At 34.8% G+C, this 18,103-nt stretch overlaps 1 protein-coding gene across 1 annotated transcript; it reads left to right on the top strand.

The window, feature by feature from the left end:
* The first annotated feature begins 9,016 nt into the window (after positions 1 to 9,016).
* On the top strand, positions 9,017 to 16,477 carry LOC137387648 (arylalkylamine N-acetyltransferase-like 2). Its single transcript, XM_068074129.1, has 4 exons — positions 9,017 to 9,138; positions 13,148 to 13,351; positions 14,104 to 14,315; positions 15,651 to 16,477. Exons 1-4 carry the CDS (start codon positions 9,118 to 9,120, stop codon positions 15,937 to 15,939), a joined length of 726 nt encoding a protein of 241 aa, XP_067930230.1. The 5' UTR covers positions 9,017 to 9,117; the 3' UTR covers positions 15,940 to 16,477.
* Positions 16,478 to 18,103: the final 1,626 nt, after the last annotated feature.

The raw sequence follows: 18,103 nt of genomic DNA, 5'->3' as shown, positions 1-18,103 counted from the left end.
GGCTACTTAATCTGTTCAATGACAATGTGTTTAATAAAACAAACAGAGTAATAGGTCAGCGTGATGCACACCTACACCTAAATTTTGCAACAAATTTAATTGAATCTCAAAGTTCAAAAGTGTGTCTGGTTTATCATTTTAGGAAACAGCTAGATGTAAGATTCATCTTTTCTGCGTTTCACTAAGGGAGGTAACTCTACCAACAAAGGCATTCTTACTGAAGGTGAATAGGTGTTTGGTAGAAACATTTTGTTGTTAATTTATTCCTGAATTGTCAGGCGGGCAAAGAAATAGAAGATACTTCTCACTCAAATATTTTTCGACCAGCACTGTTAATATGGCTGTCTGTCGGAAATCGACAATGAATTGGATCTTAGCGATGCATGCTTGGGTCGAGCAGTCTAGTAGAGAAGAGGTGACCCGGTTCTCAGTATCTACCACTTCTGGAACTGTCAGAGTAACCTGAAAGGATGCCAGTGCAACACTAATACTTACTATTGCAACACATGACCTCACTATTACCCGCACTTTATATTATGTTATAATACTGATAAAGCGTATTTAAAATAAAAGAACTGTTACTTAACAAGCTCGGATATGTTTAAATATTTGTTTCGATTAAGCAGATTTTAGGATGGCTACAGTTGCTGCAAAAGAAGAGCGAAGTACTTTGAAGCTTGGCACCAAAAACAGCGGTAACTGAAAATTATAGCTAAAAATTATAAAAATCTGAGGTTAATTCCTGTGAGTAGATGCTTAAGATTGTAAATAATTTACACTTACGATTGTATTCAATTTATTCTTGACCAGGATAGCGCGAGAAAAAGTTTTGTTTCAATCTTTTATCAAAGCTACACACAAGTCATTTTTGGATGTTCAAGTTTTTCTTTATAACTGGTATTTAGTATCTCTGTTAGTTGCCCAGTTAATAAGAGGATTGAAAAAAACTAGTAGAAGTCTTTGGAGTTCTGTATGTTGTATGGTCATGTGATCTTAGCTCGAGAGAGTGTGGGGGTTTGGTGCATATAAACCTCGAGCTGAGGCAACACAGAGTTCCAGCCAATAAAAATTTTCTCAAACGTAAGTAATTCATTAATGGACAATAAATGTTGTAGGATTAGTTGTAGATAGTCGCTATATAATGTAAAGGTACCTTGTAATGTCAATAGACATGAAACAGCTATATAATATTCTCTAGAATATGGTGTCTATGTTTTTTGTCTAGTTTCACCATCTGTCTTGCACATAGTTAATTTCTTAGATAATTTAAACAGCGTAACGAAATGTTTTCGTTGTCATTTTGGGCAACTATACGATCATGCTTGTGATACTGTGGTTTGAAATTTTGTTAGTTTTGTTTTCAGATTAAACCCACAGAAAATGCCAACATAGAAATACCATTTATCACTTAGGCTCATTTGTGAACCGAGGTTACCACCCTTTCAGGCAGCAATCAGAAACTGGTTACATTCAGGGCCCGTAAGATATGTACCGTGATTTCGCAAAGTTGGAATTCTTCTTGCTAGTACTCGTCATACAAACCTTCAGAGCTAAGACTAATCCAAATAAGTAGTAGTTAAAACTAGACAATGCTGATCTAATTCTCATAAACATTTCTTAGTGACAATTCTTACATTTGAGTTTCTTTTATTGCACCGACAGACCTCTTCACGGCCACCCCTCTATCAAAGAATTGCTCCGTTTCATTAATCAGTATCATTTGCCTTACCATGTTTGTTTACACTATTAATCACTTCAATAACTTATAACATCACTTTTGGCTAACAAAGAAGAAACGTGATGGTATTATCAAATGATTCAATCTTTGAAACTGCTAATAGACATTTGAAATTCCAACACACAGTTTCAAAGAAATGACCCATTTCTTGATAAATTCCATATTCAGAAATGCTCAAAACTATGGCGAGTTGCTGAAAAATTAGATGTGTATGTAATCTTGAACATTGTAGATTCACAAAAGAGGTATAGTGTACAAAATTAAAATGCAAGAGAAAAAATTATAAAATGTAAAATAAATTCTGTAGTAAATGGGTGCCTAGCGATAATTTTCTGAGTTCTTATGCCATCAAATCACGCCAAAAGTCTTTAGTGTTTCATACAATTACCTTAGAACATCAGTTCTCATATTATTTTATTAGATACGCGACTATTCTATCTAGGTCACAGGGCTAAATTGGGCACAGAGATATGGTAAACCATCAGCCTTAATCTGTTTACAAAATGGGAAGTTTTGGTTTTTCTTAGAAGTACCGCAAATCTTATCAGTTTAAAAATAGCTGTTTAGGTGGCAGACTTTTATTTTGGACATAAAAAAATATTCGATTAAAGATCTTTTCCTGAACTTAGTTTATAATTTGTTGTTGCCATGGTGACAAAGTTGGTCAAATGTGGCATCAACAAAGTGTTGGGGGGCAGCCAATGTTTTCTCAAATCTTAAAAATTGATAGATCTACATTAGCTTTCAAATTGCAAGTTAGTACCAAACCATTTCGAAATTGAAGCAATAAACTCAAAGCTTTGTATATCTGTTTATTTTAAATGCAGTTCTTTGTTTTGAGTAGAGAATCTAACTTACACTTATTGAGATGCGCAACCACGGAGCCACAACCACCACATCTGCATATTTTATTTGGCTTCTACCCAACTATGTCACAAACTAGTATGAAAACAGTTTGACTCACATTCTTCATGCAAAAAATTACAATTTTTCATTACGAAAATTTTTCTGTTGTCACCCTAAAACCTAAACATCCTGTTTAACCCAAAAAGGGACGCGGGTTTTGGCAGGCACGTCGCTTCGGTAGTTTTGTCACATGGATAAGCGCCAATAACAAATTCTATTTTAATCATTACGGTTGAAGTGACGACAAACACCGGGTCATTAATAAAAGCAGCTCTCATGTAAGTTGAAGGGTTGTTTATCAAAGCGGAACATTAGAATGCATCGCCCACTTGCATAATATTCATCCAGGGTATCGGGTGCCACTAGCTGTGTACTTCAACATGTTACTGCAGCGAGGCTTTTCTGCAGGTTTTATGCTTGACAACAAGCTAGAGAACTTTGACAAACTAAGCCCAGGGCTAGTGAAACTGTGCTGCAGTGAAGAACTACCCAAAAGTTGGTGAACAAGGGTAAAAACATATGGCTAGCAGCAAGTGGGATATAAATTCCTATGTGGTTTTAATTTAATTTACTGTGAATGCTTTTTGAGATCTGTTAATTGTAAAAACTTTTGTTTTTTTATACTTAACCAAAAAACCTCAATAAAGATATAAGTTTTTTGTCAAATTTCAAGAAGGTAAGATTTTTCTTAAGTCTATGGTTTGTGTTTACAATTCACATCCAAAAAGGCTGTGCACCTGTGCTGAAAGTTGGTATTTTACCCAAGATTTAGTCCTTTAGGATATATTAGACTTAAAGTTTATCATAAAGTATCAGTATTTTTCTATCATTTGCAATTTCTTTTTTGATGTTTGACAGGGTATGATTGCTAAGATGCTTTAAGATTAAAATCAACCACACTTGGTTGCATCAAAATGCTCAGATCAACCAAATGTGTGATTATCAGGTCTAAAGCTGCAAAGAGACCAACAGAAGAGAGACGTGTTATGCTGCAACTTGACCGCAATAGCTGAAATCAACTATAGCAATAAGAACAACTAGTGATGTCATTTCACTCATATTTTTATCTGGTGGTTTTAACCGCGATCAAGTTTTGTCAATTTTATATTGAAACCTCCTGGCAGGCATACCACATCAAACATCAAAAACATAGATGTTGCAAATGATAGAAAAGTGCCAATATTTTCTGATAAAATCTACAAAAGACTTTGTGAAAGTTCATTTTCAAATAACCATGCAATATCCTACAAACAGCAACCGTGTTGGGCATGAACCATAATTTGCTCTTGAGAGGCAGTTTGAAATTGTCAATGACCACAGCCAGAGATCTACACTCACCAACTGTTATTCTTTTTTTCACTTGCACCTTCATAAGTTATATGATGGGAATCCCATGAGAATTATCAAATAACCATCATTTCTAGCAGCTTACAGATCTGCTTCATTGTTCTCATCAGCAGCGTGAAAGAATACCCATGCAATTGTTGCATGGGTATTCTTTCATGCTGACTATTATGATAGTCAGGTGAATCCACATTCTTTATTCACAGAAAGGTTTCAAGTTTGTTAGAATTCGGAATGAAATCAGTCTTCGAATAGGCTAATGAAATATGCTATACAAAAATAATCACGTAAAACTATCTATGGCAAGATTACTTATGCTGTTTACTATGCAAACATGGATGCGGTGGTTGGAACTCGTGTGTATGAGTGTCATGACTATAGATCACAGGGTTGATGTTTTGAGTCAGCTTGTCAGTTTTGTACAGCTGTCGTGCTTTAATAACTCGTGGCAATATGTTATGACTAGAGTATGAGCATTCTGTCTATAGGGATGTGTGAAGTTGTATCGGCTGAGTTTAAATTGTGGAGTTATCTGCTGTTCTTTTACTGTTACAAAATATTCTGTGTAGTCTATCAGAAGAAACAAGAAGGCAAGAAAGGTGATTAAAGAAGAAGCAAAATATTCTTTATTAGTTTATTAATCTGCAACAGGTTAACAGGTCGGGTTCAGCGACTCCGCACGTAGAACATTGGATAGAAGGCTGGACTGGATAGATAGTATGAAAGAATACTAGCCTGTGAATATAGGTAGAAGTTGTGGTCCAGTAGTTCAGGGGGGGCACTGATTTATGGTTAGTAAGTCTGGTGGTTAGAGTCACACAAGGACCATCACGGGTGTCAGTAAGAGCGATCAACCGCGATTGCGTTTGTGGTTAACCAGTATACAGTCTGTATGGCTCAAAAATAAACGTCGAAAGCTTTTTCACAAGGTATAAGCGTACAATCGATTTCCACTTCTTCCAACTTTGCTTCTCTAACCTTTCAATTGTCTGGATAATGTCTGGGATTTGAACGACTGTCTGATGTAGTCATGTTGGTTCGAAGAAGGGAAACTCTGACCAATACGTGGATCTCGCTACGATGACTGCTTGTGATTTTCCCGCCAGAGTGTGGTACTGTGATTTGTGTTTGTTATTAACACCCTTATTAATACTATACTGTACCCTATTACAGGTATAACCAAATTTTACTTTCTAGTATTCTGTATATGCATATTGAACCATGGGATTCTGTGTGCTAGACACCATAGGCTGATTAACATACAATGTTAAGCAGCCTAATGCACTGCTGTACATTACACTGCATGTGCAGTAGTGTACTCAATTTGCAATGTCCGGACTTTTTCAATGTCCTGGAATGGCCCAGCCTGTATAAGTTCAAACAAATGAGGGTTATCTGTATAAACAACCATCTAAGTGCCGCTTTGTCCTTGAGGTTTAACGATGAAGATAACGCGGTCTGCCCTGAAGAGCGTCCAGGGATACAGTGTAAGTATATCAGTAAGATAAACTTTAAAATAAACCGATATACCGGGTTGTGGCACATCAACACTGTTAACGCCAAGAGGTGCTGGACTTCTGCCAAATCTCAAAGTCCGGTTGCCACATTACAAGTATGACACCATGTAACCCAGTTTAAAAGGTTAGAGATGCGATGATGTCATACAAGTCGAAACTGACTCAATTTAAACAATGATGGCTTCAAGACACGTCGTTGGTTATGTAAGTCGGGCAAGGTCATACAAGGCTGGTATGCAGATTGTATTCACAGCCACCGATTGATGGTTATAAGATGTTTGCAAAAGAATTTTGTGGCTGAAGTCAGTCCTCTGAAACTTTTGTGCCATAATTGAGGATTGTTGCTGAGAAATTTTAAAAGGTTTCACTATATGTGAAAAGGTATAGGCTAAAATGTTGATATTTACCATAGCGGCACCAAAACATGCATTTACGTTTAGCGGTTATTAGTAAAAGTGCAATTACAGTTTGCTTGTGGCAAAAGTTTAAACTGCAAAGTGCTACACTGCTCTTGTAGCAGTCCCCAGCATATAAGTTGTAACAACCAACTCACCAACATTAAATAGTTATTGTTTTACAGAATTTTACACTTTAATTTTGTAATGTTACTTTACCACATAGTCATTTCTTCACACCTGCCTTTACTACCTTTCCGCAACGAGCACAAAAAAGTGCAATTTATTTGTTGGTTTACTATTATCATTGGCGGTTGAGAGAAGTAGTTCTACTGGTAAAAACCAAAGGTAAATAGACTATTTACATCAAATAACTGCAGTAAGTGAATGAGTGGTGTGCTATTCAGAGGTTAATGGGAAGCTTACTGCTAGCATCTACCTAATTTAGGCATGCCTTCACATAGTAGACCTAAAGTATAGTAGCTGAATTTGTTTCCTGAAGCATTTAGGTACCAGATTTACTTTAATATAGTCATGTGTTAGCATCAAAGTAACTATAATATTGTAAATATTATACTATATTATACTATATATATAATTAAATACTATAATACTGCTGAGATTAAAGGAAACAGCCGGTTTCCTTTACTCTCCACAAGACATTCAAACAACAACACCGAGTGCTAAAGTTCATCGATATATATATTTAAATAAATAAATATACATCAACATAGATGTGAGATAGGCAATAAACCATATGCAAACATACAGAGAGAGTAGACAACTCTGCCTGAAAGGTTGTCTTGCAACAAAATTCGCATTACATTTATTTGGTATCAAAAGATTCACGACGTCTTACTCTGTTGTGTTGCAGGTGCAAAATATGTGGAAATGTGATTACAAGCTCTTAAAAGCTCAAAAACGAACATTTAATCGCCGCCATCACGAAACTGCCATAGATTAGAAGGCAGTTCCTTCGATACTTTTAGTAGTCTAAGCGTTCTTTCACTAAGCCTTCTCCGGTGATTGAAAGGCTTGGTTTGCTAACTAGATTGACCAAGACTTCGGTCTCCATGGCCTTGGAGCCCAGCTGGCAGCCACTACAATATGGAACTTTACTCAGAACTAGTATCACAGCAGTCCAGTACGTCATGAGAGATCGTCAGTTGTAATAACTATTACAAAATATGGCAAGGTAGCAAGAGGTATAGACTTTCAATGTGTCAAGCCAGAAGTCGTGAGTTCTAATCCTGCTAAAAGTGATTTTTTCCTAACTTCTAACTGTGGGATCAAACAGATGGACACCCCTCTTATTATACGAATGATTGCCGATAGTTTTATCAAATCTTTGAATCTAACCGGAAACATGCTGCTTGGAACAAAAAGACCAGCGATACCTTAATATTCATCTAGCCAATATGATAAAAAACTTTTCACTTTAAAAACAGGAATAAAGGTTAACTGAAACCATATTCAGGTTAAATCTATTTATGTTTGTATAATCATGACATTTAATTTTTCAAAAACCCTTTTTATGTTATACTAGTACACTGGCACTCTCGTGCACCATAAAACATTGTCATGTGTAATAACTATATGCATAATTATTCCATAGTGCAGCAAGGTGATCGAGTGGTACGGTCGGTAGCGTGCTTGGCTGGAAGCTGAGTATCAGGGTGGTGGTATTCCTGGGAGTTGCAATCTCTTTTTCTAACGCTCTTAGCATAGCTTGGGACAGATACACATAATGTAACTATATATAAATATACTAAATATACTAAATATACACACTAATATAACTATATAGCATCACAGCCATTTTCAGTCGAGGTTTTGCTAAGATCAGATCATGAATCTTTCTGTCTATTTTACAGGGTGAAAAGTGAAACCTGGTATTTAGTCAAAGTTATACAAAACCATGACTCAACCTCATTCGGTAATGTAATCTTTTAGTTACAATGCAATAAAAGCTTGTATTGTCAGTTAGCCGTTAAAATTTATCACTTGAACTCACAAATATTTAGTGATATTAATGGTATTCCAATAGAGGAGTAATAGAACAATGGAACACAGCTGTTATGAATGTGCTTGCAATAGAGCAAGGGTTAGACATCCTAATCAGTAGGGTTTTTCGTATTATTAAACTTTGAACCCTTGTTGCAAACTTCTTTGTTAAAGCAATGTACAAAGTTACTTTGAACAAACTGTTATAGATTAAGGGCTAAAGGCTGTTAGATATTTGACTCACCCATAGCCTTTTATTCACATATTTTCATTAACCACACATGTCATTGAAAGCCAGACTATCAACACCTCAAGAGAGATGGATTAGAAAATGAATCGTAGAAATGGATTACGTCACTCCCTGAGGTAAGCACTGTTTTAGAATATCATTTTGAAGGAATTGAAAAAAAGTTTGATATGATTCCAAAATTAACCAGATGTTGTAAAAGTGATACGTGACGCTCTTTGGGTGGCAGGTACAATAGCTGTCAACCAGCATTTATGATATTGAGGAAAGACAGACAGCAGTTCTTATCTCAGTATCTTGTCATATTACCGCAGGAGTGCATGTTTGTGTACCTTGTTGCGTCTCTTATCAACACAACCTCTAACCAGACATTCTCCGATAAATTCTAACCCGACTTTGCTCACAAATCAAAGGTTGAACATTGCATCCATAGTTTAGTTCCTTAACCAATGCTGGGCAGCGGACTGCTTCATGGACTGAGCAAAGAACTTTGTTTCATCTGCTGATAGTGGTGCCATACGATCCTGGACCAAGCGAAAGCACTTTGTGTTGACTCTTGCAAACACTATCTTTAAACTGGGATTCTAAGCCATTAATTGGCACCAGTCATTACTCACCCACCCGCTCTGGTTCAAGTGCCACTCTCTAAGGCTAATATTATTTATAGGAATTGGCAAGGGCTAGTGTAAATAGAAAGTGACTACTTAACCTTGGATAGGAGGATGTTTCTCATCGGGCTATCGCTGTGGTATCGCTTCAACGCAACCGCTAGGCATGGTTCATTGATGGTAAACATCGTGCACGCCACATACAATGACCCGGTTAATTTCTTGTAAATAATACGTAGAAGCTTGCCAATAATGAGCATTGATAAGGGTGGACAACGACTAGAGCTAGTCAGTGCTTGTGGGAGCATCGGTTGGAAGGGTTCACAGGGTTCATACAGTACCAGAAGCTTGCGCTATTATGGAGGACATTGAGTTGCAGGTGCGTATGCGCGATTTAAGTACAACTTATTTTAGATGTTACTTTAAATAAGCAAATTATTTACTTTTTTCTATAAAAACTTTGAGGATTTTGTCTTTCACATTTTTCAATGACGCTAACAACCAGGTTCAAGTGACTCCACTTATCGACATGAAGTATATATTGGCTGTAAATTTTGAGCTCTAGAAAATGGTGCTAGTCTTACAAGCTTCGTTTCATGCTGTTGAAAGCCATCAAAGCTTATCATTGTTGTTATTCATAGTTTGTTATTTTTAATAAGTTTCTGCAGTAGTAACTAAGCAGAGTACGCAATGCTAGCAGTCTATAAGCGGCCATGTATATAACATTCATACATATATTTATATATGTACATGTATATATAAATTATAGTATAAAACTATGTGTACTAACAAACTACAAGTTTTGTTAAAACATTTTATTACTTAAAGTTTCATGCGTTAGGCTTAGCGTTAGCCTAACACATGAAACTTTAAGAAATAAAATGTATTAATAAAACTTGTAGTTTTTTAGTACACATAGTTTTATATCAGCCCTGTTTTTACTCAAAACATTGAGCACTCTTTTTACTAATGTGTATAAATACAACTTTTATAAATTATAGTATATATACATGCAGATATATCTATCAAATTATAATATTATAAATATTTATAGATATATGTTACATATATATTTATATACATTTATATATATACATTCCAGATATAAGTATAGGTGTATATATAAGTATCTATTTATAATTATATATGTACATCCCAAAGATAGGCTATATAGGCCTATATTTGTGATGTATATAGGCCTATATACTTATATATATATACACTTACATATATATATAATTAGTATAATATATAATATAAAGAGCAGTTAGCGGCTCTTGTATGTAAGTAGTTGGTTATTTTATGTTCATATTCAAAAGTAGTTATAAGTCTGAACATAATTAGGATTAAGTAAAGGTCAAAACTACAGCAGCTATCTACACTAGTAGTAATAAGTACTACAGCAGCTATCTACACTAGTAGTAATAAGTACTACAGCAGCTATCTACACTAGTAGTAATAAGTACTACAGCAGCTATCTACACTAGTAGTAATAAGTACTACAGCAGCTATCTACACTAGTAGTAATAAGAACTACAGCAGCTATCTACACTAGTAGTAATAAGTACTACAGCAGCTATCTACACTAGTAGTAATAAGTACTACAGCAGCTATCTACACTAGTAGTAATAAGTACTACAGCAGCTATCTACACTAGTAGTAATAAGAACTACAGCAGCTATCTACACTAGTAGTAATAAGTACTACAGCAGCTATCTACACTAGTAGTAATAAGTACTACAGCAGCTATCTACACTAGTAGTAATAAGTACTACAGCAGCTATCTACACTAGTAGTAATAAGAACTACAGCAGCTATCTACACTAGTAGTAATAAGTACTACAGCAGCTATCTACACTAGTAGTAATAAGTACTACAGCAGCTATCTACACTAGTAGTAATAAGTACTACAGCAGCTATCTACACTAGTAGTAATAAGTACTACAGCAGCTATCTACACTAGTAGTTATAAGCCGAGTAATTAATAAAAACAAAAACTCATCTGGAAAGCCAGGTTTCGAGTTTTTCATAATCTGATGTCACTTGTCAGCTGTTTATGTTGGAAATGGATTTTGAATTCTACTTTTGGTTACTTGGGTAAAACAATTTATATATATATTGTGTATTAATTATTATACAATTTTCCTTTTTTAACATTTTTGCTATTCTTTGTTGATTTCTTTAATAATGTAGTTGATTATAAAAAATATATAAACAAAAAGATAGGTGGTGCTTCTATAACGCTGAAATATCAAAGTTTAAAGACACCATTCGTGACTGCTATTATAGGCAAGGTCAGTAACCTATCAGAGATCAATGCTGAGCATTAAGCGTGAAGGTTTGTGAACTTTAGTTATTGTAAAATGGATAGCTAATCATCAAACTTGATTCTCTTCTAGAGAAATTCTCTTTATCGATTGGTTTCATTGCTAGTAGGGATCTGCAACCTCACTTACCTCTGATAAGTGCCAAACTCAAGTGAATGTCCTACCCATTCCAATAATATTAGTTTTATAAAGCTCCGCGCTGTCAGCAGTGCAGCCCTAACCACTCAGCCTAATTCACTTAGCCTCTAGTTGTTACAATTTTATCTCATAAATCTATTGATTTCATTTTTCTTTAACCCTTTACTTAGTGCTTGCTCAGGGCATAACCACCGATATTAATTATAAAATATCGATAATGTTAGACAGTTGAGATTGTCAGATAGCAGCCTGTTGCATATGATTCTGTTCAACCTAGAGAAATTCCTTATGACTACCCTTCTTAGATAAGGAAACAGGGCTATATTTTTATCTGTTTACTGCCTTCTGCATAGTAATCTCATCATATGACTTAAGATAGCGAGATATTTAAAAAATAGCCCTCTTTATTCTGATGCTAAAGTTCTGAATCTAAAAGAATTGTTTTTTCTCAAGATTATTTACTACAGTCAAGGTCAAGGTCGTAGGACTGTATACTAGCAGGCTGTTTCAAAGTTTTTCAGGCCATTTGAATATATGATAACCTACAGGTAAAGTGTCTTTCACATGCTAAATGAGTGCATCTTTACAGACAGTTGCAGCGTAATACAGACTACTTCAGTGTTAATGAGTGAGTGCATTGTAACACATGCTATTTAAATACAGTTTATCTAATTTTGGCTGTGCAGCAATAGAAATAATTTTTTATGCAAAAAAAGAGCAAATGCTTTGACCGCTCCAAGAAATATGAAATATTTGGCAAAGTTTAAAAATATATTTTGTAATTGGCACCTTTTGGCACACAAGTTTTCTAATCCTGTCACACTGTAGCGCCGTTTCCTCTTTTGTTGTACAAAAAACTTGGGCTTTTGTCAATCTTCTGTATCAGATAAACTTATGTAGGTGAGTAATATGGTTATTTGGAGTACTTTGGGTTGAGTTTCATGTCCATCACTCTCCTGGCAAATACTTTAACCTTTGACAGAGGTCAATGCGTCAGTATCGAAGCTTGTACAGCAACTTTATCTAATAAAAGTGTTTACAACAGTAAATATGTTTTGAAGGATTTCAATCAGCTAGTGTCTACATAGGGAATGTTGATCAAAAGACCGTGTGATAATACAAGGTCAAAATGGAAAATTGAAACCATGAAACAGTTTGTAATACAGACTACGGTTACCAAAAAACAAGTACTGCTTGCCAAAACTATAATCTCTCGATAAAAAAGAATAATTTAATCCAAATCTACTCTTTATTATATAGACTAGTACGCCTGGGAGTCCGTCGCATTGTGAGAGATCGTACTGACTAAACAGTATATACATAATTAATTTATGGTGTTGCAACGTGTGTGAGTGGTGCTGTGGTTAGCATGCTGGACTACCTGGAATTGGTGTACCTGAGTTCAATTCCTGCTCATGGTAACTGTTTTTCCAACACTCTTGATGCGGCTTCAAACAGACAGTCGTCGCCCTTATTATAGTAAAAACTACACTATTTTATATACTCTTCAATATAGCAAAACTTTTGTTAGTGTTCTGATATGCTAGAGTTTATGATGAGACAAAGGTTTACAGGTTGCTATGATTGCATAGCTTAGCTAACCCTCATTCAACTGTAACGCTGCGTTTACAAGCTATGGAAATTTGAGCAAGAGTCAGCTGAAGGCTAAAAAGTATTTTTTCTTTCAAATATAATGAAGAACAGAGCTCACATAAAAATATGTCTGAGCAAAATCTATAACACCTACAAGTGATATTCCAAAAATTAGAAGTCTAATATTTTAAAATCTACCCAATGCAATTTTCTGCCATTTGAACAATTCAGATTTTTAAAACGGTGGCATATAAAGTATGTAATGTCATTGCTTATTAGGGATCCAATCTGAAAGCCAAAACCTTAGAACATTGTGGTTCATATTCACAGATCTGGCATGAAGAGAAAAGAACAAGGTGGAGAGAACTCCTAGGACCATGGTACAATTTCTGGCACTTTGGAACCCTGACCACCGGAGCAATGGCTGGAGAGAATTTGGAAGAACATCGGAAAAGCCTTGATGGAGTTTTTTATGACCACATGACATACAATGACCTGCCACTCATCGTCGCCTGGGATAAAAAAGCCAAGAAGGTTAGTAAAAACAGGTTTATGCAAGTTTTTTGAATAGCTAGTGTTAATTACAGTATATTATATAAGTAGCTGCTATATATTGCGCTATAGCTGTTGTTTCATACTTAAAATATTGTCTTAAAGAGGAACTAAGACTAAATTTATTTAGATTTTTCAGAAAGTAGCAGTATTTTTCTATCATTTGCGACTGTTTTTGGATGTTTGAGTGATCTGACTGCCGGACGGTTTCAAGATTAAAATCTACAAAACTTGATCTCGGTTCAAAGGCTTCGAAGAAAGATTTGTGCGAAATGGTTTATATCATTGCGATAGTTGATATCAGGTATGGTGTTCAGGTTTCAGCAATACGTCACGCGTCTCTATTTTGGTGGTCTTTTTGCAATTAAAGGGGTCTAACCTGGGCATTTGAATCACAATCGGTTTTTGTCGATTTTAATTTTGAAATCAGATCACCTCAAACACCAAAAACAAGCGAAAATAATAACAAATTATCAATACTTTCTGATAAAATTTCCTAAAAGTCTTGTGCAAGTTCACCTTCAAGATATATGATATTAATGCAGGAAAAAGCATAAGTTGGGTTTTTATGTTTTAATTCCTTAGTTATTCAGATAGTCAGATTATCGGCTGACAGAAAAAAAGAAGAAAGATGTATTCCATGTAAAGGGTAGTAAACCTATTATAGCTAATGAGTCTGAGTGATCAGTACATCTTATTGCATCAGCACACGGAGGGTTCTTGATTTTTTGTAGGTTGCCGGTTTCCTGTTCTCAACATCCCGAACTGTTGAAAAGACCAACCGAAAAGCAGTTATTCCAACTCACGAGGATCCAAAAAAGCCAGTGAAGGATCTACGAAACTTCAAAAAGCATTTTTCTAACAACCACATCGTAAAGAAGCTAGAGGAGATGGACTACTTCCTAAGGCAGCTCCACAAAGAAGGTGATGCCTTCCAACGATACGGGTAAATAACATTATCAGCTTTCTCATTGGCCAGTATATATTTTTAAACTTTTGATACAATTATGACTACAGCCATAAATTTAGAAATACAACTAAAGCAAGCGCATCTCAGAGGCGAAAAAATGTCATCAGACCAGAAAGGATTATCTCAAGAATGTTTATTTATTGGTTATTTTAAATTATAGCTACGATTCATTCTGTGTATGAGCCTTTGTAAATAGCGAAATGGCATTTTGGTGGCTTTGCAAAAAAATGGTTTAAGATGTTTTTGTTATAACACACTTCTCAAGTGATTAAAAAGCTGTTTGAAAACAGAAAAAGCAAATTCATTTTTCATGCTGCGTTTCTTACAAAAAATCAACAATCAATGATCAATTACTGTACAAGTATAGCAAGCCTGGAAGTAAAATAAAGACTCATGATAAGAAAAAGAAAATATAAAATATAAACGTTATAACTATTTGAAATAAAAAAGTATAAAAGTAATTTCTTTTTAATTATTTTTCCACTTTAATTTTTAACATAAGAATTTTTTTGCTGAAAATCAGCCATCATATATAACAAGTCATTCAGTGCTTCAAAGTTGCACCCATTCTTCAGCTGTGATGTATTTTCATATTTTATTATCCCTTTCGCTGCCAACCATGTACGAAATTGGCTATCGGCCTAGTGCCAGCCATTTTACCGAAAATTGCCGATATTGCTTCATGATATGTATACAATATTTTTTCAATTTCAAACTACCTAGAGCATTTTTGTAACATATTTTATTTCGCCAACATTTTAACTAACACTACTATGCAAAAAAATTCAGTGTATGTATACTTTGTGCGATGATAAAGCTATGTGAAGCGATCGCTACGAAGCTAAGATGATCCTCCACGATGTTCCTTACTCTTACAAAACTATCACTTTCACCATTATCAGAGTCACTACTGCTACTTTAGTTATGTGTATAATCACGAAAATCTAAATCTGAATTGGCTAAAACGCCATCAACATAAGTAATTACCTGTTTTCTGACTCCGCGAGGTAGTTAATGAACTCACACAAAATTTGTTCGTTTTCAAGTTAGTAGTTCTCAAACAAAAGTATAAAATTGCTTCATAATTTTAGGCTAATTTTATAAAGACAACTTCGGACAATGTTGTCATTTTCTTGAAAGTCCTAAAGACCGTGGGTTATGTTGTCAACGAATAATAAAATGAAGTTACTACGCAATTGCTGGGAAAGTCGCAATTATGCGTCTGTGGCACTTAACCCCAGGAAACGCATAAATGCGTCTTTGGCAGCGAGAGGGTTAAATTACATAAACTTTTATATGGTTCTCTTTTAGAGTGGACAAAGTCTGGGTGATCAGCCTTCTCAGTGTCATCCCAGAATACACAAAGAGAGGCTTGGGAAGTAAAATGTCTGCCATGGTGCTGCCATTAGCGAAGGAACTCGGGTACACCGTCATGATCTCGGAAGTGACGAGCTACTACACACAGAGAATACTGCTTGAAAAGTTCCAGTTCGAGACTATTCTAGAGTTGCCGTTCTCAGACTATTCAAACTACTCGGGAGTACCTGAGAATGTGAAAAATACGCACGTGAATGCATTGCTCGTTGCCAAAAAACTGTAAAGTTACCAATCAAATTGAGAAGTTGCAGCCTCTTGATTAAATCACTGATTCCGTTCGTTTTTTTCTACAAATCAGCTCTCTACTGCTATATACCTCAGTCTGATGGTTAAAGAGAAGAGGTGGTTTTAATGAAACCTTTTTCTTTTAACTTGTGAGAAATAACTTGTATGTTATCATCTACATATTGCATTCACCAAATGGGGCTAATTGGCAATTGCTGGTGTACTTGCTTGGGTGGTTTGCATACATATATACGTACATGCATCAACATATATATTCAGCAAAAGGCATGTATTAAGGCATACTTTTCTTATATCTGTCTGATGCCCTATTTTTGTTTATACATTTTTCATGAATAACATATGATTGATGCTCCAAGTACGTCTTAGCTATGTGATGTCATAGATATTGAATGTCATAGACATTGAGTGTTATTGACATTGAGTGTTATAGGGATGTTATAGAAAGCTTCAGAAGCTTCTTTGATGGAGATTTTTGTTTTTTTTGAGCAAAAATATATATTTTGTGCTAAAATCATTAATAACAGTTGTTTCATTTGTCAGTTAATTAAACCAACTCTTTTAAGGAGGTCATATAATTTTATCTCGCAGGAAAAACAAGTTCAGCCTTTTATGTAAATAATTTACTTTAAACATATTTTTAAATTCTTAAAAATACAGTTAGTTGCTTAGCAAATGATGGCGGAAGCATGCCACGACGTTACCACAAAAATACCAAAGGAAAAATAGTTTCTGTAAAATTGGGGTAATAAGGGTAATAATAGAAGTAGCTTTGCTCATGTTTAATGTTGTTTAGCTGAATGATGCTGTCGAGGATATATTTTGTGAGTTTCTTTTCCGAACGTTAATATTTGCAAGGGTTTTGTAAATTCGTTTACTTTGATATGTCAAATGGCTGATTGCTGATAGCATGTTGTAATAACGCTGTTTGCTCGAAGGGGTAGAAAGATGACCTATCGTTTCCACTTTTTTAAATTTAACTTTATTATTTATGGCTCGAATGAGCTAAATTAAATCTATTGGTATCAGTAGACTTGATATCTACACGATTACTAGCCGTTTTCTGCCGGTCTATTTGCTTTCTCTATCATCTAACAGAAAGAATAACGATCTGTACATTTATTCTTGCCTGAAGAAGGGGAATGATTTGCTCAAAAAAATAAGGTGAATGATATGGGCTCAAGCCTCTCATCCAGCTATATGTTCTCTAATTACTATAATTAATCTGTGGCTTCATAAGGTGGTTGATTACCACACTCGATTTAACCATTAAAATTTGAGCACCATATTGGCTGACTTTTTAATCAATCTCATAAATGGCCCGTTAAAAGCGTCATTATTGTGCTAAAGTTGACACATTAAAAACAATTTTCTATTGCAACAAAATAAGCGGCTTTGATATTTACACTGCACTTCATCTACACTCCACACTACTAGAAATTTGAATATTATTTCAAAAGTAAATTTTTATAATTTCTAACAATTTAACTTGAATTTAAAACACATATTTTATTTCTTTTTTTATTTCTTTTATTAAATCTGTTAGTTCTCTTAAATGAACCTCAAATAATGCTAATTTCAGATAAAAAGAATTAGAATGTTGATTGTAATCTATCCAATGAGGAACACTCATTTCAATAAGTCAAATATAGCTAAATTATTTCATTCATCGATTATGAAAGTCTATAAATTTGAGATAATATTTTCTGTTTTAATTACAATTATAAACAGTCTGAATGGTATTGTTCAGTTTTTATACATGTAAAATACTAAACGAGGCATGAGATGCTCCAATTAGGTGATCCGTTTACAGGTGGCCATGAAATGAGTTGACAGGAGTGATAAGATTACAAGTGGAATATTTGCTGAGCAATATTATGATTTCATTGTGTAAGTTTATAAAATAAATATTTCAAAAACTAGTTTCCGTTGATGTAATCATTCACTGCTTGAAAGTCTAAACTTATCTTCGCAGCAAACCAGCAAGCAGTGGTTTACATTGTACAGCTGTCGTGTACAAGTGACGTGTTTCAGAACATTATTCTATACCGTATGAATGGCTATAGATAAAAGCTTGTCCTTATATATTCAATTTATCCTTTTAAAGTAAGATTAAATCTATCATAAAAAATCATGGACTTGAA

Source organism: Watersipora subatra, chromosome 2 (genome assembly GCF_963576615.1).
Source record: "Watersipora subatra chromosome 2, tzWatSuba1.1, whole genome shotgun sequence".
Taxonomy (NCBI): domain Eukaryota; kingdom Metazoa; phylum Bryozoa; class Gymnolaemata; order Cheilostomatida; family Watersiporidae; genus Watersipora; species Watersipora subatra.
This window is presented reverse-complemented; position numbering and strand designations above follow the sequence as displayed.